We start from the raw sequence: 18,415 nt of genomic DNA on the forward strand, positions 1-18,415 counted from the left end.
CTCTGAGTCCCTGCAACAGCCCCATCACTCTGAGACCTCGAAAAAAGAGACCTTGCTTGTGTTAATGGCTGTCCTCTGGGGCAGCCTGCTTGGTGTGCTGTCTCTGACACCAAATGGCACAGGAGGAAGGTGATCTGGGGACTAAAGGTGATCTGGGGACTACCTCCAGTGAAGGAGGGCTGCTTCTCCAGGCAGTGGCAAAGCCTCAGGCTGAACCCCTCCCTCCCAGGCTATCCTCAGCTTTGTGATCCTTTGTTTGTCCTGAGTCCCCTTGAGCCTTTCCCCAGGGCACTCCCCAGTCACAACAATTAGAGGGTTGCTTTCTGTCCTGAGCCAAACAATCTTCAACATCCTGTCCCTTCCCTTCACTTCGGCTGCTTTGTTCTCTGCCCGCAACAAAATCTCCTTAGCTAAGCGCAGCGGCCTTTTCCTCCTTCTTCTCAGCACTTCCTCCTTTGCTACCCTTGGCCCATTTTCTTCAAGAGCCACCGCACCAATGGAGGGGCAGAACCACTTTACCGAGACCCTTTACCCAGACCCCAGCCCACGGCATAAGCATCGCTGCGGCTGCCCAGCCCCACAGGGGAAGAAGCAGCTTGTGCAAAGGGACCATCCAGCTGCCACCTCCAGAAATCTCTTGGATGCAATGAGAAGCCCAGGCTTTCTCTCGATTCTGTGGGGTTTTATTATAGGTTCCTCGTGGGGTTCAAGCAAGGAAAGCGCAGCTGTGCTTGCCTCATTTGGATCTTGTTTGATTAGCAGAAAAGACCTGCATCAGCCTGTCACTGGGTTTGAACGTGCTGCCTCTCACCGAGCACGAGCTTATTGCTATTCATTTCTGGGATTTCACCTCTAAATATTGAACAGATCCAGAAATGTGCAAGTAATTTTGTTTCAGGTGTTTTCCCCTCCTTCCTTCCTGGCTGGTCGGTGCCCTGGGATTATAACCGTGAGCAGGCACAACGCCCTGGGACAGGTCTGTGGCGCTGGAGCCAGTGGGGAGATAAGAGGCCAGCCTGGCTGTGGTGCTCCAGCTCTGTCGCACCATTGTGGCGCACGAAGGGACGGTGCCAGCAGCAGTAGGAGCTGTGGCTGGAGAACTTTGCACTTGAATTGCTCTGGGTTATGAACCCTTGTTCGTGGGGCCACAGCTGCCAGCCCGGCCCCAGGGCGATGGGGTGCGGAGGAAGCACTGTGATGGGTGAAGCTGCCTTTCGGACCTGCTGGCTGTGAGCAGTGCGTGGTTTCATCAGCATGTGGAGCAAGGTCCATCCGTGCCTGGCGAGCTAGCATCCACCACGGTGCAGGTGAAAGCAGCAGGCAGAGTGGTGAGAATGGGTGGGAGGGATCGACGGCGTGATCTGCAGTAATTGGCGGCCCGCGGCATGCGGCTGCGCGACCACGAGATGCCGGGATGTCTCCGCTCGTAGTGTTTATTCTTTAGGATGTCCCTGTCACACACCCAGCTGCTGTGATTATTAATTACTATTTATACTTTGCTTTGGGTATGCGCTGCATTTTAAAGACAAGCAGAGGTGGGAACCCTGCCCTCCTGGAGGCTCCCAGGCTAGGTAGGAGGGCAATGGCTGCAGTGTGTCTTAGGGGGAGCTCAGGCCACCCAGACAACATCCTAAGGGCCCTTCTCCCACCCCCTGCTCCCCAGTCACAAAAAGAGAGGGGGCAGACCCCTACCACTGCTTTATCAGCCCCCTTTCCTGATTTTCCATCCCTTTTGCTCCTGAGTCCTGCAGCCTCTGCCTGGCTCCACAACCCTCCCTGGGGCCAGGTGGATGGAGGGGGTCCCTTGTGCTGCGCTGGAGCGCAGGTGGCAGGGGACACCAGGAACAGCGGGTGTGCAGGGGGAATTGCACTAATGCCCCTGGAGCCTGCCCATGAAGTCTGTACCATGACAAGTGTTCAGGCTATTGCGTGGATCCTCTGATGGTATGGGCAGGCGCTTGGCCAGGTAGTGATGGTTTCTCAGTGCAGAGGGGAATTTTACAGCAAAGAACTATTTTTTTGGTGCCTACACCAGTGTCCCCTCCATGCTAGCCCTGCTGCTGGACTCTCCCTGCCAGGTCTCCTTCCCAGCCCAGCAGCCCCTGGTTAGCTGGAGCCAGACGTCCATCATGGCGTGTGCATGGAGAGGGAACGTGGAACCACCCTGCAGTTAGTGCTGCTGACAGAGGGTGGGTCGGGGCTGTCACACAGCTGCCAAAGGGCCACGCTGCTGGCATGATTGCTACCCTGGTGAGCAGCCAAATTTAGGTACAGCCACCTCCTGTCCCCAAAGCGGGTTTTGGCCCTGTGGGTTGCACTGGCCCACACACCTCAAGCGCTTCTCTGCTGTGGTTTTACAAGCTGAGCTGAAGGAGGGGTGTGAAAGCAGGGCCAAGTTCCCATGCTGTACCCTGGGGCCGGGGAGCTCGCTGTTCCCTTGTAAGCCTGGGAGCTGCAAGCTTTCCCACCTCCCTGCCTGGCAGGAGGAAAAGTGGGGGCCAGGCAGGTGGAGGGGCCCTGTTGGTACCCGGGACAAAATCCTTGCGTAATGCGTTCCTTGCTGCAGGGAAAGGGCTAGGTCAGGCTTTCCGCAAGTAGGGCCTGCCATGTCCCAGTGCCTGGCTATGGGCAGACCTCCTCCTCCTTCTGTCCTGCCAGCACTGTTGCGATGCCCAAGCAGTGCAGTGGCCATGGCCTCTTCTGCCTGGCCAGACATCTGGGAAGAGCCATCTCCCTGCTGGTGGTGGTCAGTGGCCACCTCCTCCTCACCAGCACAGGGCCCAGCCATGCCATGGGCTTGTCTGGAGCAGGGGAAGAGGGTCATGTTGGAATGGGGGACCCCTACTCCTGGGCTGGGGAGAATCCCAGTCCCTACAGTGGTGCACCCCTTCAGCTAAGACTCCGCTGAGCACCACTGGAGCCCGGCAAAACCCTGATGGCCCCGGTTGTACAGGTTTAATAATGTTGTAGTGCTTGACAGACTCCTGATTCGTTCTTCAGATCGTGCTATTTTGGAAGGGCCGAACGTCTCTGCCCATTCCTGGCTGGTGAGGGGGGTGAGGAGCCTTTCTCAGGCTCTGGCGGCATGCTGGCGAGGGCAACCCCGTCACCGGGGCAGGAGGGTTCGCATTCTGACTCTGTTTTGTCCCTGCGGTACAGCTTGCTTCCTCTTTTTTTCTCACACACGCTGTGGTAAAACCGTGTGTGCCCCACGTTTGGAGCAAACAACAAAACCCACGTCATGTGTTTTCGCTTTCTCTGTTTCCTTGCCTCCACGTGTTAGAAATGTGCAGCGTCCGTGCACTTTCCGTTTGGTACAAACACAACATGCTGGGTCGCCAGTAGAGATGGCAACACACAGTTTTGCATAGGCGCCACAGAAATATTTTGGGCTTTGGTGAAGCGGGTCCCCCTCCCTGGTTTCCAGACACTGGTTTTGGAGAGGGCAGTTTGGCTAGAGGAACCCTGGGGCAGTTTGTAGACAGCAGCAGGGCTAAGCAGGGATTTTCTGAAATGTGCCTGGGAAACGTATGGGACTTGAAACTGTGTTGGAGGCTCTCACCCATGCTGGGCACCAGTGCGTCAACCTAGGCCCTGCTGGCGACGTGGCTGCAGAGGTGTGGCCCGCCACTCGGCCGCTGGCAGGGATAGCAGGGTCGTGGCTTTGCTAATTTGCTGGCATATCCCTCCTCCTGGCAATGCTGAGGGGGGGAATCTCCTCGCCTGCAGACTGGGGCTGCCGAAGAGACCACGCTCGCCCCACTGCTTCGGCAGCTGGCATGGGGTGAATGCTGGCCAGGGTGCGGAGCAGGGACAGGGCAGGGACCTCGGCAGCACAGGGACCTGGGGTGGCCAATGCCTGCCCCGAGAGGGGCTAGCCCAAGGGCTGGCACTGAGCTGGCGAGAGGCAGCACTGGCCTCTGCGGGTCCTTTCCCAGGGAGTGGTGCGGGCCATGAGCTGCGGCAGTCTTTGGCTATCCCCTCTGCTCTGACGGGCAGCTCAGAAATAGCAGCTGGCCCAGTTCTCCCGCCCCCGTGGCCCAGATCTCTAAGAACGGAGGTTGCTCGCACAGCAACAGCAACAGCAGCAGCATCAGGCGCTGCATTTAGCCCATGAGCTCAAACAGCGGGAGAGGCTGCCAGCAGGATCCCAGCCTGGCTGGGTGACGCTCCTGCTTGGAGACTGCGCTGCAGGCTCTGTTTGTTGCTGTAAACACACTCGCTGCTGCAGCTTCCCTGTTACTATCTATAGCCGCGATCTCTTGGCTCCCGTGCAAGGCGAGTCTGCGGTCTGGCTCCCAGTTTAGCCTGACCTGAGCCAGGGCTGCCTGACATCCCCGTCGTGGGTGGGTGTCTCCGGGCTTCGCTGCAACAAGGATCAAAACAAAACCCAAACTGGAGGAAAGGACGAGCTTCGCTCCTTGCCGGTGGTTTCCCGGTGGCCCTCTGCCCGTGCTCTTGGCGGGTGTCCCAGCACCCCTGAGCGCTGCTCCCAAGCTCTCCCAACCTTCCTGGGGGGCTGCAGCCCCCCAGGCTTCCTTGGCAGGGCTTCCCAGCACCCTGTGCCATTACCCTTGCTCTTGACTATTACTCTGTGTATATAACAGACAAGTAAATAGTGCCACATGAGCGTAACGCATTCCTCGCTGCAGGGAAAGGGCTAGGTCAGGCTTTCCGCAAGTAGGGCCTGCTGTGTCCCTGCCGTGCCTGGCTATGGGCAGACCCCGCTCCGTGCCGGGGACGGGGATTTACTTGCAGTGCAAAGCCTACGCCTGCCCGGCCGGCCCGCTGCGGGGCCCGGCCCCCGGCCCTGCTTTGCCGCCTCCCTTGGAGCACCTTGCTCCGCGGCGGGGCTGCGCGGGGGCCGCACCGAGCCGCGGTGCCGCCACCACCCCACACCCGCCCCGCTCATCCCCGAAGAGGGGAGTCACCTGCGGCGGGACGGCGCCCGCTGGGGCACCGTTAGTGCGCCGGGGCCCTCGGCGGGGTCTCGCCACGCGTGGGGGGTAATGGGGGGGGTGTCGGGGCCGCCGCGTCCCGTCCTGTCCCGCCCCGCCCCGTCCCGCGCGCCGCCCGCCGCACTTGGCTGCAGCCTGGAGCGCTTCCCGTCAGTCACACCCCCTCGCACAGGATGTATCCCATATAAGGATATCTGCGTCAGTGGGTTCCCGAGCCCGGCCGTACCACTCCGCGCGGGGGGGGGAACCCCGCCGCCGCTCCCCCCCGCGCCGTCCGCGGAGCTCCCCACGCCCCGGCCGTCGCCTCCCGCCCCTCGTCGCGGCTCTGTTCCGCGGAAAGCGGCGGCGGGCGGCGCGCGGGGCGGCCCCGGGGGCGGTGCGGTGAGGGCGCGGGGCGGGCGGCCCCCCCGCGGGCTCGAGTGACGCTTCCCCAGTGACGTCGGCGGGAGGGTATAAAAGGGAGGCGCCGCGCGGTACTCCAGCAGCAGAGGCAGCCCCGGCGACGGAGCGGAGAGACGCGCGGCGCGGACCGGACAGAGGGACGCACGCAGCCGGCCCCCTCCTCGCCTGCTCCCCAAGGGCGCTCCGCTACCACCGCATCACCCCGCACCGCTGGCTTGCGCGCACCGAGCCGACATGATGTACCAGGGCTTCACCGGAGAGTACGAGGCGCCCTCCTCTCGCTGCAGCAGCGCTTCCCCGGCCGGGGACAGCCTCACCTACTACCCCTCCCCGGCGGACTCTTTCTCCAGCATGGGCTCGCCCGTCAACCCGCAGGTGAGGCGCTGGGCACACCGGCTGCGCCCTCGCCGTGGGGCGGAAGCACCCGGGACGGGACAGGACCGGACCGCGGGATGGGCGCGGGGCCCGGCGGTGCCCGCGGAGGAGGACAGGCCGCGGCGGGCTGCTCCTGGACCGGGGGTGGGCGGGGGGAGCGGCCCCGGTGCCGCGGGGGGAGCCGTGGCCCGGGCCGCGCTCTGTTGCGGGTGTGTAAAGCGGCTTCATTGATAAAACGCGAGTTCATTGAGGAGACTCCGGAGCAGCGTCTGCGTCAGCGCGGACGTCAGAGATATTTATAACAGGCCGCTCTCGTGTGGAGCCGGCGCTGGCAGCGCGGCGCCGCGGCCGGCGCGGCCCCGGGGGCGGCGGGGAGCGGTCTGGGCGCCCCGCTGACGGCAGCCCCCCCTTTTCCTCTGTCCGGCAGGACTTCTGCACCGACCTGGCAGTCTCCAGCGCCAGCTTCGTGCCCACGGTGACGGCCATCTCCACCAGCCCCGACCTGCAGTGGCTGGTGCAGCCCACCCTCATCTCCTCGGTGGCCCCTTCCCAGAGCCGCGGGCACCCCTACGGCGTGTCGGCGCCCGCCCCCGCCGCGTACTCCCGCCCCGCAGTACTGAAGGCGCCGGGCGGCCGCGGGCAGAGCATTGGCCGCAGGGGCAAAGTCGAGCAGGTGAGCGGGGACCGGGGTTATTGGGGGGGGGTACGGGGGGGGGGGGGGCGGTGCGGCCGGGGGGCTGGCTCAGCCGGGGGGCAGCGGGCTGGTGGTGGGACTGAGCGGCTTCTCTCTGCCCGCAGCTGTCCCCAGAGGAGGAGGAAAAGAGAAGGATCCGCCGGGAAAGGAACAAGATGGCAGCGGCCAAGTGCCGCAACCGGCGGCGGGAGCTCACCGACACGCTGCAGGCGGTAAGTACTGCCTGGGAGGCTGGGGGGGGGGTTACCCGGGAGGAGGGAGGGTGGCAAGAGTGGGGACTCCAGCCGGGGGCGTTGCTGGCTCTGGCTGACAGTCCCGCTCTCCCTGCAGGAGACCGACCAGCTGGAGGAGGAAAAGTCTGCACTGCAGGCAGAGATCGCTAACCTGATGAAGGAGAAGGAGAAGCTGGAGTTCATCCTGGCGGCCCACCGGCCTGCCTGCAAGATGCCCGAGGAGCTGCGCTTCTCAGAGGAGCTGGCAGCTGCCACCGTGCTGGACCTGGGCACCCCCAGCCCCCCCGTGACCGAGGAGGCTGCCTTTGCCCTGCCGCTGATGGCTGAGGCGCCGCCGGCCGTGCCGCCCAAGGAGACCGGCGGCGGCGGGCTGGAGCTCAAGGCTGAGCCCTTCGACGAGCTGCTTTTCTCCACGGGGCCGCGGGAGGCCTCCCGCTCCGTGCCTGACATGGACCTGCCTGGGGCCTCCTCCTTCTATGCGTCGGACTGGGAGTCGCTGGGCGCCGGGACCAGCGGTGAGCTGGAGCCTCTCTGCACCCCTGTGGTGACCTGCACCCCGTGCCCCAGCACCTACACCTCCACCTTTGTCTTCACCTACCCCGAGGCAGACACCTTCCCCAGCTGTGCTGCTGCGCACCGGAAGGGCAGCAGCAGCAACGAGCCCTCATCTGACTCCCTCAGCTCCCCTACCCTCCTGGCCTTGTGAGGGGCTCCAGTATTGACTGACCTGCCGGGCCCCCTCCCCTGCCCGTGCACCCCCACGGACTTGCCGCTGTGCCCCATGGGGCTCCCCGGGCCTGGGGAGGGCCCTGCCACCGCCACCCACCCCCCTGGTCTGGCCTGGTGCTTGGGGCCTGGCAGAACGCCCTGCACCGAGGCCTTGTACCTCTTCCAGAGATGTAGCAAATCGCATGGAGTTTGTCTCGTCCCCAATGGCCCATCCATGAGAGCTGGTAGTCTGTAGCATGTCCCACATGGCTGGGTAGGTGACTCCCTCCCCTTAGTATCACTAGCATTAACTAATTTAATCTCTTGGTTTTAAATGATTGGAATTTAACCTGGTGCTGGGTATCTCCAACTCGTATCTAGTGCAGCTGATTAACAATAACTACTGTGTTCCTGGCAATATCGTGTTCTGATGACTTAGCAATGACCCATCTTATGTGGGGGGAAAGAGACTCTATTTTATTTTCTAGTAGGTAGATAAATAGCTATATCCATGTACTGTAGTTCTACATTGATGTTCATTGTAACTTTACTGATCATGCATTGTTGAGGTGGTCTGAATGTTCTGACATAAGTTTTCCATGAAAACGTTTTTATTGTGTTTTTAATTTATTTATTAAGATGGATTCTCAGATATTTATATTTTTATTTTATTTTTTTCTACCTTGAGGTCTTTTTTGACATGTGGAAAGTGAATTTGGATGAAACTTAAGCATTGTTTGCTTATTATTGTTCAGAGACATTGTCAATAAAAGCATTTAAGTTGACTGCTGGAGCTGTACTTGTGTTGGCTTTTGCATCGCGTCCCCATGACCCTAAAGGGGTTCCCTAGCCTCTAATTTAGGCTGAGCTTTATAAACTGCAGACTGGTGCTAACTGCCCGAGGCACGGGGTGGGAATACCATTAGGGCCAGACATGTTCTTGCCCTGGCGTTAGTCAGGGCTGGCTGTGGCTCTGCCCTTCCCACTCACCCCAGTGGGCAGCAGGGTCACTCCTTAGGGCCTTCTCCATCTGAACTAACTGGGTCTGGTCCCATCCTGCTCTTCTGTGTGTCACCTTTTTACCTGAGGAGGTAAAAAGGGCAGGTGAGTTCCTGCCTCTGACTGAGGGAGGCCAGCTCCAGCCTGGGGCCCACTGATCATTTGCGTGCGTGCCTAACAGCCCAACCTCCTTCAGCCTGAGGAGGAGCAGAGGTGTACCCTGGCTCTGGGTGTCCCTGGACTTGGTCTGGCACCTCTAAGAGCAGCTACAGCATACTGCCTTCTAGGTGTGAGCGTTCTGTTTTCTTGCTTTGGGCTGAGTTGTGTAAGGCAAGATGCTGACCCTTCCCTTGCCTCTGTTTCCTAAATGGGTATAAGTAATGACAAACAGCCCATGTGCTCCCTCCCTGGGGTCTGTGCAACACAGCCTCTCCTGCCTGGGTTAGTTTAGAGGGGCTGCTACCCCATCATTCTTGCTGCTTGTGTAGTGAAACATGGTCCTCTGGCAGGACAGCAGCTGGGGCAGGCTCTCCCTGCGTGCAGAGCACTACTCTGCTCCCTCCCTAATGCTTGCATGTGAAGAGTCCCATAAGAGCAGCAAGGCCTCCAGCTCAAGGTGAAGGCAAAGACACCACCTGCACTGGCATGCATGTCTAGCTGAAGGCCATCTTGGTGCTGTGCTTTCAGGAAATCTCTGCAGGCTGGAGGTTTCTCTGGTGTTCAGGGCTGGGTTTGTGTAACTCCACATTTCCTGGTCACTGCAGCAGGCTCTGCTTCACCCCTTCCCTAATCAGAACACGCACAGGATGTATCTCATCTCAATAGCGTGTGTTGCAGTTTCACGGCTTGCTCAACAAGGCCTGCCCTATGCAAAAGCAAACATTAATGCACTCGGCTTCCCGTCTTTCAACATTAAGCTGGAGGCAGGGCTGACAACTGACGAAGAATGACCCCAGTTGCTACTGAGATGCCACCCACTGAGAAGCAGCTACTTTCACATCGCTGCTTGAGTTTACAAGGGCAACACCCAGGCACAGCAAATGCATGGTAGTGCTGACCCCTGAAGCAGTTGTGTAGGTGTAGCTGCAAGAGAGTGAGACTTACGTGACAAGTAAGCCCGTGAAGTCAGTAAACCTGGAATCACAATGTGCCTTCTGCTGAAAGACCACCAAGTTCAGAGAGGGAGAATTCAGAGGTCATAAGAGAGCCCACGCATGCTGTTGAAATCACCAGACGTTCAGCAGAGAGGCATAAAGGAGCAGGGCTCTAGAGAATCCCAAAATACCACACAGTTCCTTCAAATTAGGCGGAGTGATCCTGGCCCCATCATCTCTCATGATCACCGGACAGGTTAAAGCAAAACCTAGTGCTGAATTCTGAGAGACAGAGGTCCTGCAGCCTAACTGAGGCTTTTTCTTTCCAACAGCAGGGACAGCAAGTGCCAAGTGTCAGATTTTGCATTAGTTATGCAATGATGTCAAACTCAGGGGTGGCACTACATGAGACAGATTACGTTTAACCCCAGGCTCCAGCCCTACTCCTTGCCTTCAGCCAGGGATGATCCAGAATTCAAGATGTGCAACATAAAATTTATGGCGTGTCATGGATATGATTTATCTGCTTCCTAGCATTTGAGAACTCTGGAGTGAAATCTCACTTAAATCAGTGGGAATCTTGCCACTGACTTCAACAGAGCCATGAGAGGGAGTAATGCAGCAATCTCTGCTTGGAACGGATTACATGCATGTGCCTGAATTATCAGCTATATCTGATACATCACAGAGATATCGGTACACAGCTTTGTGAAACAAAACAGTGGAACAAGATAAGACAAGCTCGCATTATTTCTGACGCCTCCTGTGCTCCTGATCCCATTGAGGGTAGTACTGCAATGAATTCTTAGAAATGAAACTGCAACACAGAGCAAGGAATAATGGAATTGTTATTATGAATTACCAAAAGCAGAGCTGTAAAACAACATGAAGAGCCTTAAACGGGTCTATAGTAGAATGAAGAAGGGCTGTATGGCAGAGTCACCCCGGATACAGGAGGGTGCTGCGGATCCAGGATTGTTGCAATGCTGACAGATGCTGCAGTCCCCACGCGCTCCTCCGCACCCCCCATCCCTCGTCTCCAGCGCTCCTGCCCCAGGCCGCGGCGGGGCGGCCCCTCTCCCCCGCAGGCCTGAGGGCCGGGCGCAGGGGCCCGAGCTGGCACCGCTGCCGGTACCTGAAATCACCGCGGAGGTTCCCAGCGTCGGGCCAGCCCCAGCGCGACCCCGCGGGGCTCTCTCACGGAGCCGGCTGACCGGCGGGCGGCGGAGAGGCCCGGAGCGGTGCTGAGGAGGGCCTTCCCCCGGACCCTCCGCGGTGGCCAGGGGCCGTGGGGTCGTTCCTGGGGGCCGGGTCGCACCTCCCGGCCCGCCCCGCCGCGGGCACAGCCGCCCTCCCCTCAGGCGGCCGGCGGGGACCCCACCGCCCTCCCCGGCCCGATCGACGCTGCTGGGGCCGCCTTCCTCGCCGCCGCCGCCGGCCCGACGCGCTTGCGCGTCCGCCGCCCCTCCCCGCCGCCGTGTTTACTGTTTGGTTGCCAAGGAGCCGCGCGGCGGGCGCGTCAGGGACGTGACGTGACGTCCCGCTCCCCGCGGAGACGCTACGAGCCAACGCCGTGACGCAAGTATTTCCGGCCGTGCCCATATATGGCAAAGCGGCGGCACCCTTCTTCCCGTGGCAGGCGTTGGGCGTCGGTGGGCGCGTGCGGCTCTTCGGCGGGAAGGTTCCAGAAGGGGGGGGCGGGGGCGCGCTCGCTCGCTCGCTCTCGCGCTCGTGAGGGCTGGGTCGTTGACCCAAGGGCCGGCGCGCGGCCGTTTCCTCAGCCTCCCCCGGGCTCTGCCCGGTCTTGTCCCGGCAGCGTCATCACAGCGTCCCCACGCCGGGGCCGCCGTTCGGTGTGTTGTTCCTGTCGGGAAGGCAGGAAGCCCGTGGCTGAGCTCCGTGGGGGTGGCTCCTTGCAGGTGGGCGCCTGTTGTGGGCTGGCAGGGCTGCGTGGGCTCCGTTACCCCTCCTCCAGCACGCTCGTCCCTGCGGGGGGGGGTGAGGTGTCGGGAGAAGGAATGGGAGCTTCCCTGGCTCCCCGTATGGTGCTGAATCCCAGCTGGGTTCACACGTAACAGCTTGTACCTTTTGCTGTCCTTAATTAGAGCGCCGTGGCATTGCCTCTGCACCTGCAAATCTCCATGATTAATGCTTAGCTGAAAGAATTGAACTGTGATAGTGGAAAAATCAAAGGTGATATAATTTGACTTGATGTAAAAAAAAATGCATAATAACAATGTTTTTTACCTCCATATGGACTTAGGTGAAAGAAAATAATTAACTTTTTTTTTTACTGCACTTGCAGTATTAGAGTTACCCTGTGAAGCCTGACTTAAGCGTAGCTGGTGACCAGGCACCTGTATCCTTGAACACTTGTTCTGCCGGTTCTATTGTTATTTGTTTTGCTGTTACTTTGCCAATAAATCTGACTTGTCTGCTTTCAGTCAAAATAGAACAGGAAGCCTGCCAAAAAAGTTGTCAGAGCCAGTGGACAGTCAAAAAATAAATGGATTGTTCAGAGGACATAAGGTTCTAGAAAAAACCTAAATCAGTATTTTGTTTTGTGCTCACTGTAGAGGAACTTAAGAATATTCCTGTGCTTGTACTCGGTTTTGTGAAAGATTTATCAGAGGGTATGTCTCAAGCTGAAGTGTCTATAGAAAAGGTTATGAAACAACTAGCTGGAATAAAAAGCACTGAACAGTTGGACTGCATGACATTCATCCAAGAGTTCCAAGAGAAGTCAAGATTTAAATAGCTGAGCTGCTTACTAATGGCTATGCGTAACATCTCATTTAGAAGTGCTTTGATAACAGAGAATGGGAAGATAGTTAATATGCCAATTAAAAAAAAAAGAGTGGTTAGAAAAGTTCTGGAGAGCTGCTGAGCAGCATGCCTGTTATCTGTACCAGGCAAGTTAATAAAAACTGTTTAAAAAGGGGAACTGGTGGGCACAGGCAGAAAATGGTCTACCAGGGAGAGCTGGCAGGGCTTTTCTGAAGACAAGTCCTGGCTTCACATGTTGTTTGGAGTCCTGTGAGGAGTCGGCAAAGCATATGGGTTTCTAAAAAGCATTCAACAAAATCTATCAGCAAAAGCTTCTGAAGAAACTGGAGTAAGATGAGTTTTTCACGTGGGTAGATAACACTGGGTTAAAGACAGGTTACTATAAGACAGAGCAAAAATGTTTTCTTGGTGGAAGGAGTCAAGATGTGAATTTCCACAAGGATCTGAATTGGAGCCTGCGGTCTGAGAGGAGCTTTAGTGAAACGTCACAGTACAAAGTGAGTGGGTGATGCAGTTTGATGTACGTGAATGTAAAGTGTTTTAAATGGGAGAGAAACAATCCTAACTTCAAATATACAGGGATAGCCTAGAAGCTGATTTGTCACTTAGGGATAAGATCTTGGCATAATAATAGTTCTGTGAAAGTCTCAGCTCAAGGCTTGGTAAATGAGCAAGTCAACTGTTAGGAGTTCACAAAGAAGAGCTAGAGAACAAAGCAGAGAGCATCATTACGGCACGGGGTAAATCCACCATGTGCCAGTGCTTTGAATGCTGTGTACAGTTCTGATCTTATCTTCAGAAGGACATAGAGCACCTGTAAGAGGTGCAGAGAAGTAAATGGGTGTTCTGAGGTGTGGAACAGCTTCTGGGTGAGAAACAGGTAAATTAACTAGGACTTGGACACAAGTGAGGGCAGGTTTCTTTCAATATAAGAATGACATGCATCAAATGAAACTTGGGGAAAATGTGGGATAAAACCAAACTTGATGAGGTTGCTCATTCCATATTGTGGTTACTTGTGGAAAACCTTGTTACATGATTTTGTGGATACTACAAGGGTTTGGGGGTTTTTTGAGCTGAAAAGAAGTCCAGAAAGTGAACAGAAGAAAAAGCTAATGAGGACTATTAAATATAAGAATATTCCCTTTGGCTGTGAAAGTCCTGATTTTTGTAAATTTCTGGGGCCTTGGGGAATACTGTGGAGGGGCAGCACTACACTCTGTCCTTACAACATCCTTTGGGTGGTTGCTGGCAGGTAGTGTCAGAAGACTGGCTGATAGCAGAGAGGGGGAAAAGGTGTGCTTCATCTGATTAACTATGACTATTCCTATGTGGGTTTGTAAGTATTTAGCTGAACTTTTGCTTTTATTCTGTGCTTCCTTATTGTAATGGTATTTGAAATTTGTTTAAATTACCACAAGATGTGATCTCATATGTCCATGCTCCTCATCCGTTCAGATCTTTTGCTGATAAGGTTGTTCTTTGACGCTGCTTCCGACAGGCTTTCCAGACCTAGTAGGTAGCCTGGTGACCCAGTGAGGAGGTGCTGAAGTGAAACTAACAACACTCATTCTTCTCATTGGAAACAGCGGATGTCCACAAGGGACCTGGATATTATATCAACAGGATATCATGGGAAAACAAAAGAAGGTCATAACTAGCATGTGGACAAAGTATCTTTATTATTTCCAATTATGGAGCTCTTGTTCTGGGTTTTTTTTTCCCTACATCTTTAGCCTGCAGTACAACAGATTTTCAGCTCCTCTTCACTGATTATATTTGAGCTCTGTTTTTATATAAATGTTTTGTAACTTGATCCTGTTGGCTAAAGACAACCAGCTGCAACTTAAAGGAGTCATTTTAATTCTGATTGCATCGCATCTTCCATTTAGTAAGGATTTAGCTCTTTTTAAGTAGCCCATCTTGAATCTTCTTATGCTAGTGAATAAAGGACATGAACCCAACTCATAATACAGTATTTATCTGGTTTTGTTTGCAAAAATAAATACTTGTTTTGAATAGGTAACAGTATTGCTAAGGCCATAAAATATAGTAGCAGTGTCAGTCCTAAAGCATATAATCTGAAATGTACAGGATTCAGATACTACCAAGTTATTGGAGTTTTTAAATAAAACATTATTTTGACACTGCTCTGAAGTATAGTGGGTGCTTCAGCACGAGAATGATGCGATTGCTGCTATGAAGCGTTTGAATTCTAATTGTAAGAGAAACGACAGTTGCTAGTTGCACACAGTAGAAAGAAGGACGAGCTCTGTTACGGCATTTAAGCATGTGGTATGGCAATTGGATTAAAATAGTAACATAACCTAATGATGATGTGTCACTAACCTCGAGGACACAAAGGAAGAGAAACCAATGTAATTTGCTGTCATTACATAAGAGTTGAGCGTAAAGCCAAGAATGAGGTTTCGGCATGGATAAAGATTTCATTCTGAGACTTTCAAAGAATTGAGCTCTTCACAGTGTTAACTATTCATGGGAGTCTCAGATCCTCCCATCCTCCTCCTTTTTTTTCCTGCTGTTTGTCAGCAAGTTCCAGGTGCCACAAGCCTGGGTTCCTTGGCTATACCTGTGCTGCTAAATGAAAGGGGGTAGGCAGTAAGCTTGAGCATTGGACTGCTGATTTTCTACCCTGCTCTACTATGCAGTAATAACCCTGGTCCCTGAAGCAGTCTTGGCCTGTGTCAGCTTGCAATCTCCAAGACGGTGCTTGAGCATAGTTCAGAGGGTAGCGTGTGTCTGATGAGCAGTAGGCAAGACTGCGTGAAACCAGGCTCCCTCCACTCTACAGGGTCATCCAGCAGTATCGTAGCAGGTTTCATCCTATCAAATGCACCTCTCTGCTTTGGCATATGACAAGTCCTTTAGCCCCTCTGGGCTACAGCACAGCCCTTGTTTCTTCAATTCTGAGTGTCTGAAATAACACTCCTCAAATAATACTTGTGCCTTAGGGCTACAGGGACACCACATGTAGTTTGGAGGTGACCATGGGCCAAGTGCTGTGTAGTGTCAGTGTGGTGAGTGTATGGCCTGGCCTTGCTTCATTTGGTATTTTAGATGATACCTGTGTCACCACTCTATAAACGAGCTCCGGCAGCTTACAGTGAGAGGTAAATCCTCCTCTAAGGGTTGTGTAGGGTGTTCAGTGCACCAAAAGGAATCCTGATTACTGCAGTGTTTGGTAAACTACCCCCAAATCACCCTGAATATTGGGTGGGATTTAAGGGAAACATGAACTAATGTTCTTCACTGAAAGGTAGATACGTAGCTGTAATTGGAGACCAATACAGTGAAATAACACGCAAGGAGACATGTTACTCTACCTGGTTGGTTGCGTTCAAGATCTTTGTTTCAGTCTGCAGGCTTGAGCTGAGGGGCATGGCAAGCTGATGGGATGGTTTCCACAGCTTTTAGAACTGTGGAATGGTACTCATACACCTTCCCCAGAAGGGATGTTCACCACTGGGAACATGTATTTGAGAAAAGTTTTGTGTATACTCTGCATACCTCTACATTTCTAGGGACCCTACTGGGGGCAAATGCTTCACTGGGTATGGCTTCTGACTCTCAGTCCCAGCATATTTAGTCAAGACCTGAACTTGTAATCGCCTTCCTAATGAAACTCTTTTTGTTGTAGCATTAGTCCTTGTTGTGGAAAGGTGCTACAGGAGTGCAAGACTCTCGCTCATTACACCAGAGCAGGATTAACAAGGCTTCCTGATAAACCTGCCATACAATGTAAGCGTAAGTCATCTTTGCCAAGAGGGCTTTAGCACTTCAGAATTGAAATGTTAGATTTTTTTCTTCATAATTTTTAGAACCTATAATTTGAGAAACATTTTACTGTGCCAGTATTTTCATGCCAAAAATAAATGCAGCTTATTTGCTGATTCTTTATGAGAGTAGATATTAATAAGACAGTTCTGGATCAGTGATACTTGTGTGTTTGTGATCAAAGTGCCAACCAATTCCATTTGCTGAATATGTGGAATAGAGTACAACTCCATGCAGTCAAACCCCAGCAATATCTCCTTTTTCCAAACCACTTTATGACCAAAGTCAGCAATATTTTTCCTCTTCGTGCCGCATTGTCACTTGCTGTTGTAACATCAGATATTGGCTGCTGCTAAAGGCCTGAACTGTTGCGTGCATGTGAGAATAATTATCATAGCTAATTTGAGGCACGTGTAGTTGCACAGGGAATGACCTCACAGCTTCCAATCTTGTCATAAATATAGCTTAATTGCTGGATATTGCATGACAGATCGTGCCCTGCAGGTGATCAGGCACAGAATGTGGTAAAGACCAGCTCTGACTCTTAAACAAAGGTTTGTATTTCCTTTTAAGATACATCATGCACTGAAATAATCACCTGTGTTTATGAGGACAAAGTATTTATTATATACTGATTTCCACCTGACAATCTTGGAGCTTCTTATGGGCACTAATGATTGAAGTGTTCTGTTCTGTTCTGCAGCTTACCCTGAGCTGTTCAGAGCGGCATCTGAGTACTTTCCCATTAACCTCAAATGTGACTAATACGCAAATGTGTGGTTTGTTCCCCTCTCTTCTCCCCAGTGGATTCTGTGTTGTGTTTGCATTACAGGCGAAAGAAGCGTGGCTTGCAGCCTGGAGGGGCAGGTACTGAAGGGTCCTTAGTCCCTAGGGAGCTCATTCTCAGGTCCTTGGAAAATGGGGTCTCTTGCACAGGCAAACATTACATGATTGCAGTTGTCTTGTCATCTGTGCCAGAGGGTCAGAGTTGCTGCCTACAGTGTTTCAGGTGACTTTTTTTTTAATGTGCTAGTGCCAGGCCACTGAGTGCCTTGAAGGTGGCAACCTCAGCTTTTCACTGACTTAATTAACTGTCCCCCAGAACCACATGAAGTAGGTGAAGAGTGTGATCCCATCTTAATAGCCAGGTAAGTCGAGGCAGTTTCAGGATAGCTTAAATCAATCTACATTTGTGGTCCTGCTATCTTCTCTGCTCTCATCCATGTGATTCTGCTTCCTTCCTGGTTTCTACACAGCTACTTGTCTGACCTCTCAATGAAATGGTTTAGGAAGTTACACTGGCACAACAAACGTATTTATGTGGGAGGGTTGAGTTCCAGCTGGTCTGAGTCCCTGACCAAAGTTACTGCAGGATCAGTGAAATGCTGATACCAGAGCAATGGAAGAAGCAGACCTTGTAGCTGACAGAGCTGTATAAACTCCTGTGGAACAGCATACTGAGGGCATAAGTGATTTGCCTAAATTCAGTTTGGAGTGCTGACTCCTCAGAGTGTGCTAAAATCCTAATGTTTTACCTTGAAGATGGTCAAACACTGGAGCAGGTTGCCCAGAGAGGTTGTCAAAACTTGACTGGCTGAGGCCCTGAGCAGCCTGCTCTAAGTGGCCCTGCTTTGAGCGGGGTTGAGCTAGGGGACCCCTTCCAACCTATGTGATGCATTGAGTCTATGATCAGTGGGATCAGTTGGGCCAGGGAGAGTGGAGTAGTAATGCATTGGTGGTGTGTGTGAAAGCAGCTGAGTGGTGGCACAGGATTTGTGGCAAGGAACTACTCCAGATGTATGAAACATCTCTGTATATATGTATGAGTACCTCTAAGATCTGGATGACATGCTCTGACAGATGTAACTAGCAGTTTAAAATACCAACTTTGCTGTCTGTAGTGTGTTGCTAGCTCTCCCACGTGACAAAAAGGAGCCTGTGCTACCCTCCCGTCCCCAGTGCTGTTAGCTAACCAGGTGACCGAGGAAAGGGGCTTGTGCAGAGCTCCCCAAATGCCCAGTGACAAGGGCTGAAGTTCCCATTCCTTTCTGCCTCCCCTGGAAAGGATGTGTTAACCCAGGCCAGGAGAGAGGGTGGAGACTGGCATGGGAATGCCTGGAACCACCCCTGCCAGTTGCAAGAGTCCGACCCCTGAGGCCGCACTTTTAGCCTCAGCCACCTCTAAACCCAGGTCTTTGGAGTCCCGAGGCTTCCATTCACTGGGGTTTCTTTCCCCCATGTCTGATTTTCCATGCTTGTCATCTGTGGATAAAGTGCCGTAGCTTAAACCAGTATGCCATAGTTTTTACTGGAGCTGACAGAAGCATGCAAATCTCTTTGTGGCCTTGGTGTTCAGTTTTATAATGGGTG

The 18,415-nt window shown here is 53.9% G+C and overlaps 1 protein-coding gene and 1 long non-coding RNA gene across 3 annotated transcripts; both read left to right on the forward strand.

The window, feature by feature from the left end:
* Positions 1-5,428: 5,428 nt before the first annotated feature.
* FOS (Fos proto-oncogene, AP-1 transcription factor subunit) lies at positions 5,429-8,155 on the forward strand. The gene is made up of 4 exons (XM_054826138.1): positions 5,429-5,735; positions 6,163-6,408; positions 6,534-6,641; positions 6,760-8,155. The coding sequence occupies exons 1-4, from the start codon at positions 5,595-5,597 to the stop codon at positions 7,366-7,368; spliced, it is 1,104 nt and encodes a 367-aa protein (XP_054682113.1). The 5' UTR covers positions 5,429-5,594; the 3' UTR covers positions 7,369-8,155.
* A 2,410-nt stretch (positions 8,156-10,565) lies between these two features.
* On the forward strand, positions 10,566-14,216 carry LOC129207609 (uncharacterized). Of its 2 annotated transcripts, none has more exons than XR_008577482.1 (2): positions 10,566-12,747; positions 13,709-14,216. It is a non-coding gene; the product is annotated as an uncharacterized LOC129207609 (long non-coding RNA). The 2 variants fall into 2 exon arrangements; XR_008577481.1 differs by having other exon boundaries at positions 13,752-14,216.
* Positions 14,217-18,415: the final 4,199 nt, after the last annotated feature.

Source organism: Grus americana, chromosome 5 (assembly GCF_028858705.1).
Source record: "Grus americana isolate bGruAme1 chromosome 5, bGruAme1.mat, whole genome shotgun sequence".
NCBI classification, from domain to species: Eukaryota; Metazoa; Chordata; class Aves; order Gruiformes; family Gruidae; genus Grus; species Grus americana.

Bases quoted from the DNA above. Each gene is read 5' to 3' on its own strand.
- FOS (XM_054826138.1), top strand. From the start codon at position 5,595: ATGATGTACCAGGGCTTCACCGGAGAGTACGAGGCGCCCTCCTCTCGC. The intron at 5,736-6,162 runs GTGAGGCGCTGG...TCTGTCCGGCAG, and splicing joins GCTCGCCCGTCAACCCGCAG to GACTTCTGCACCGACCTGGC. The intron at 6,642-6,759 runs GTAAGTACTGCC...CTCTCCCTGCAG, and splicing joins TCACCGACACGCTGCAGGCG to GAGACCGACCAGCTGGAGGA.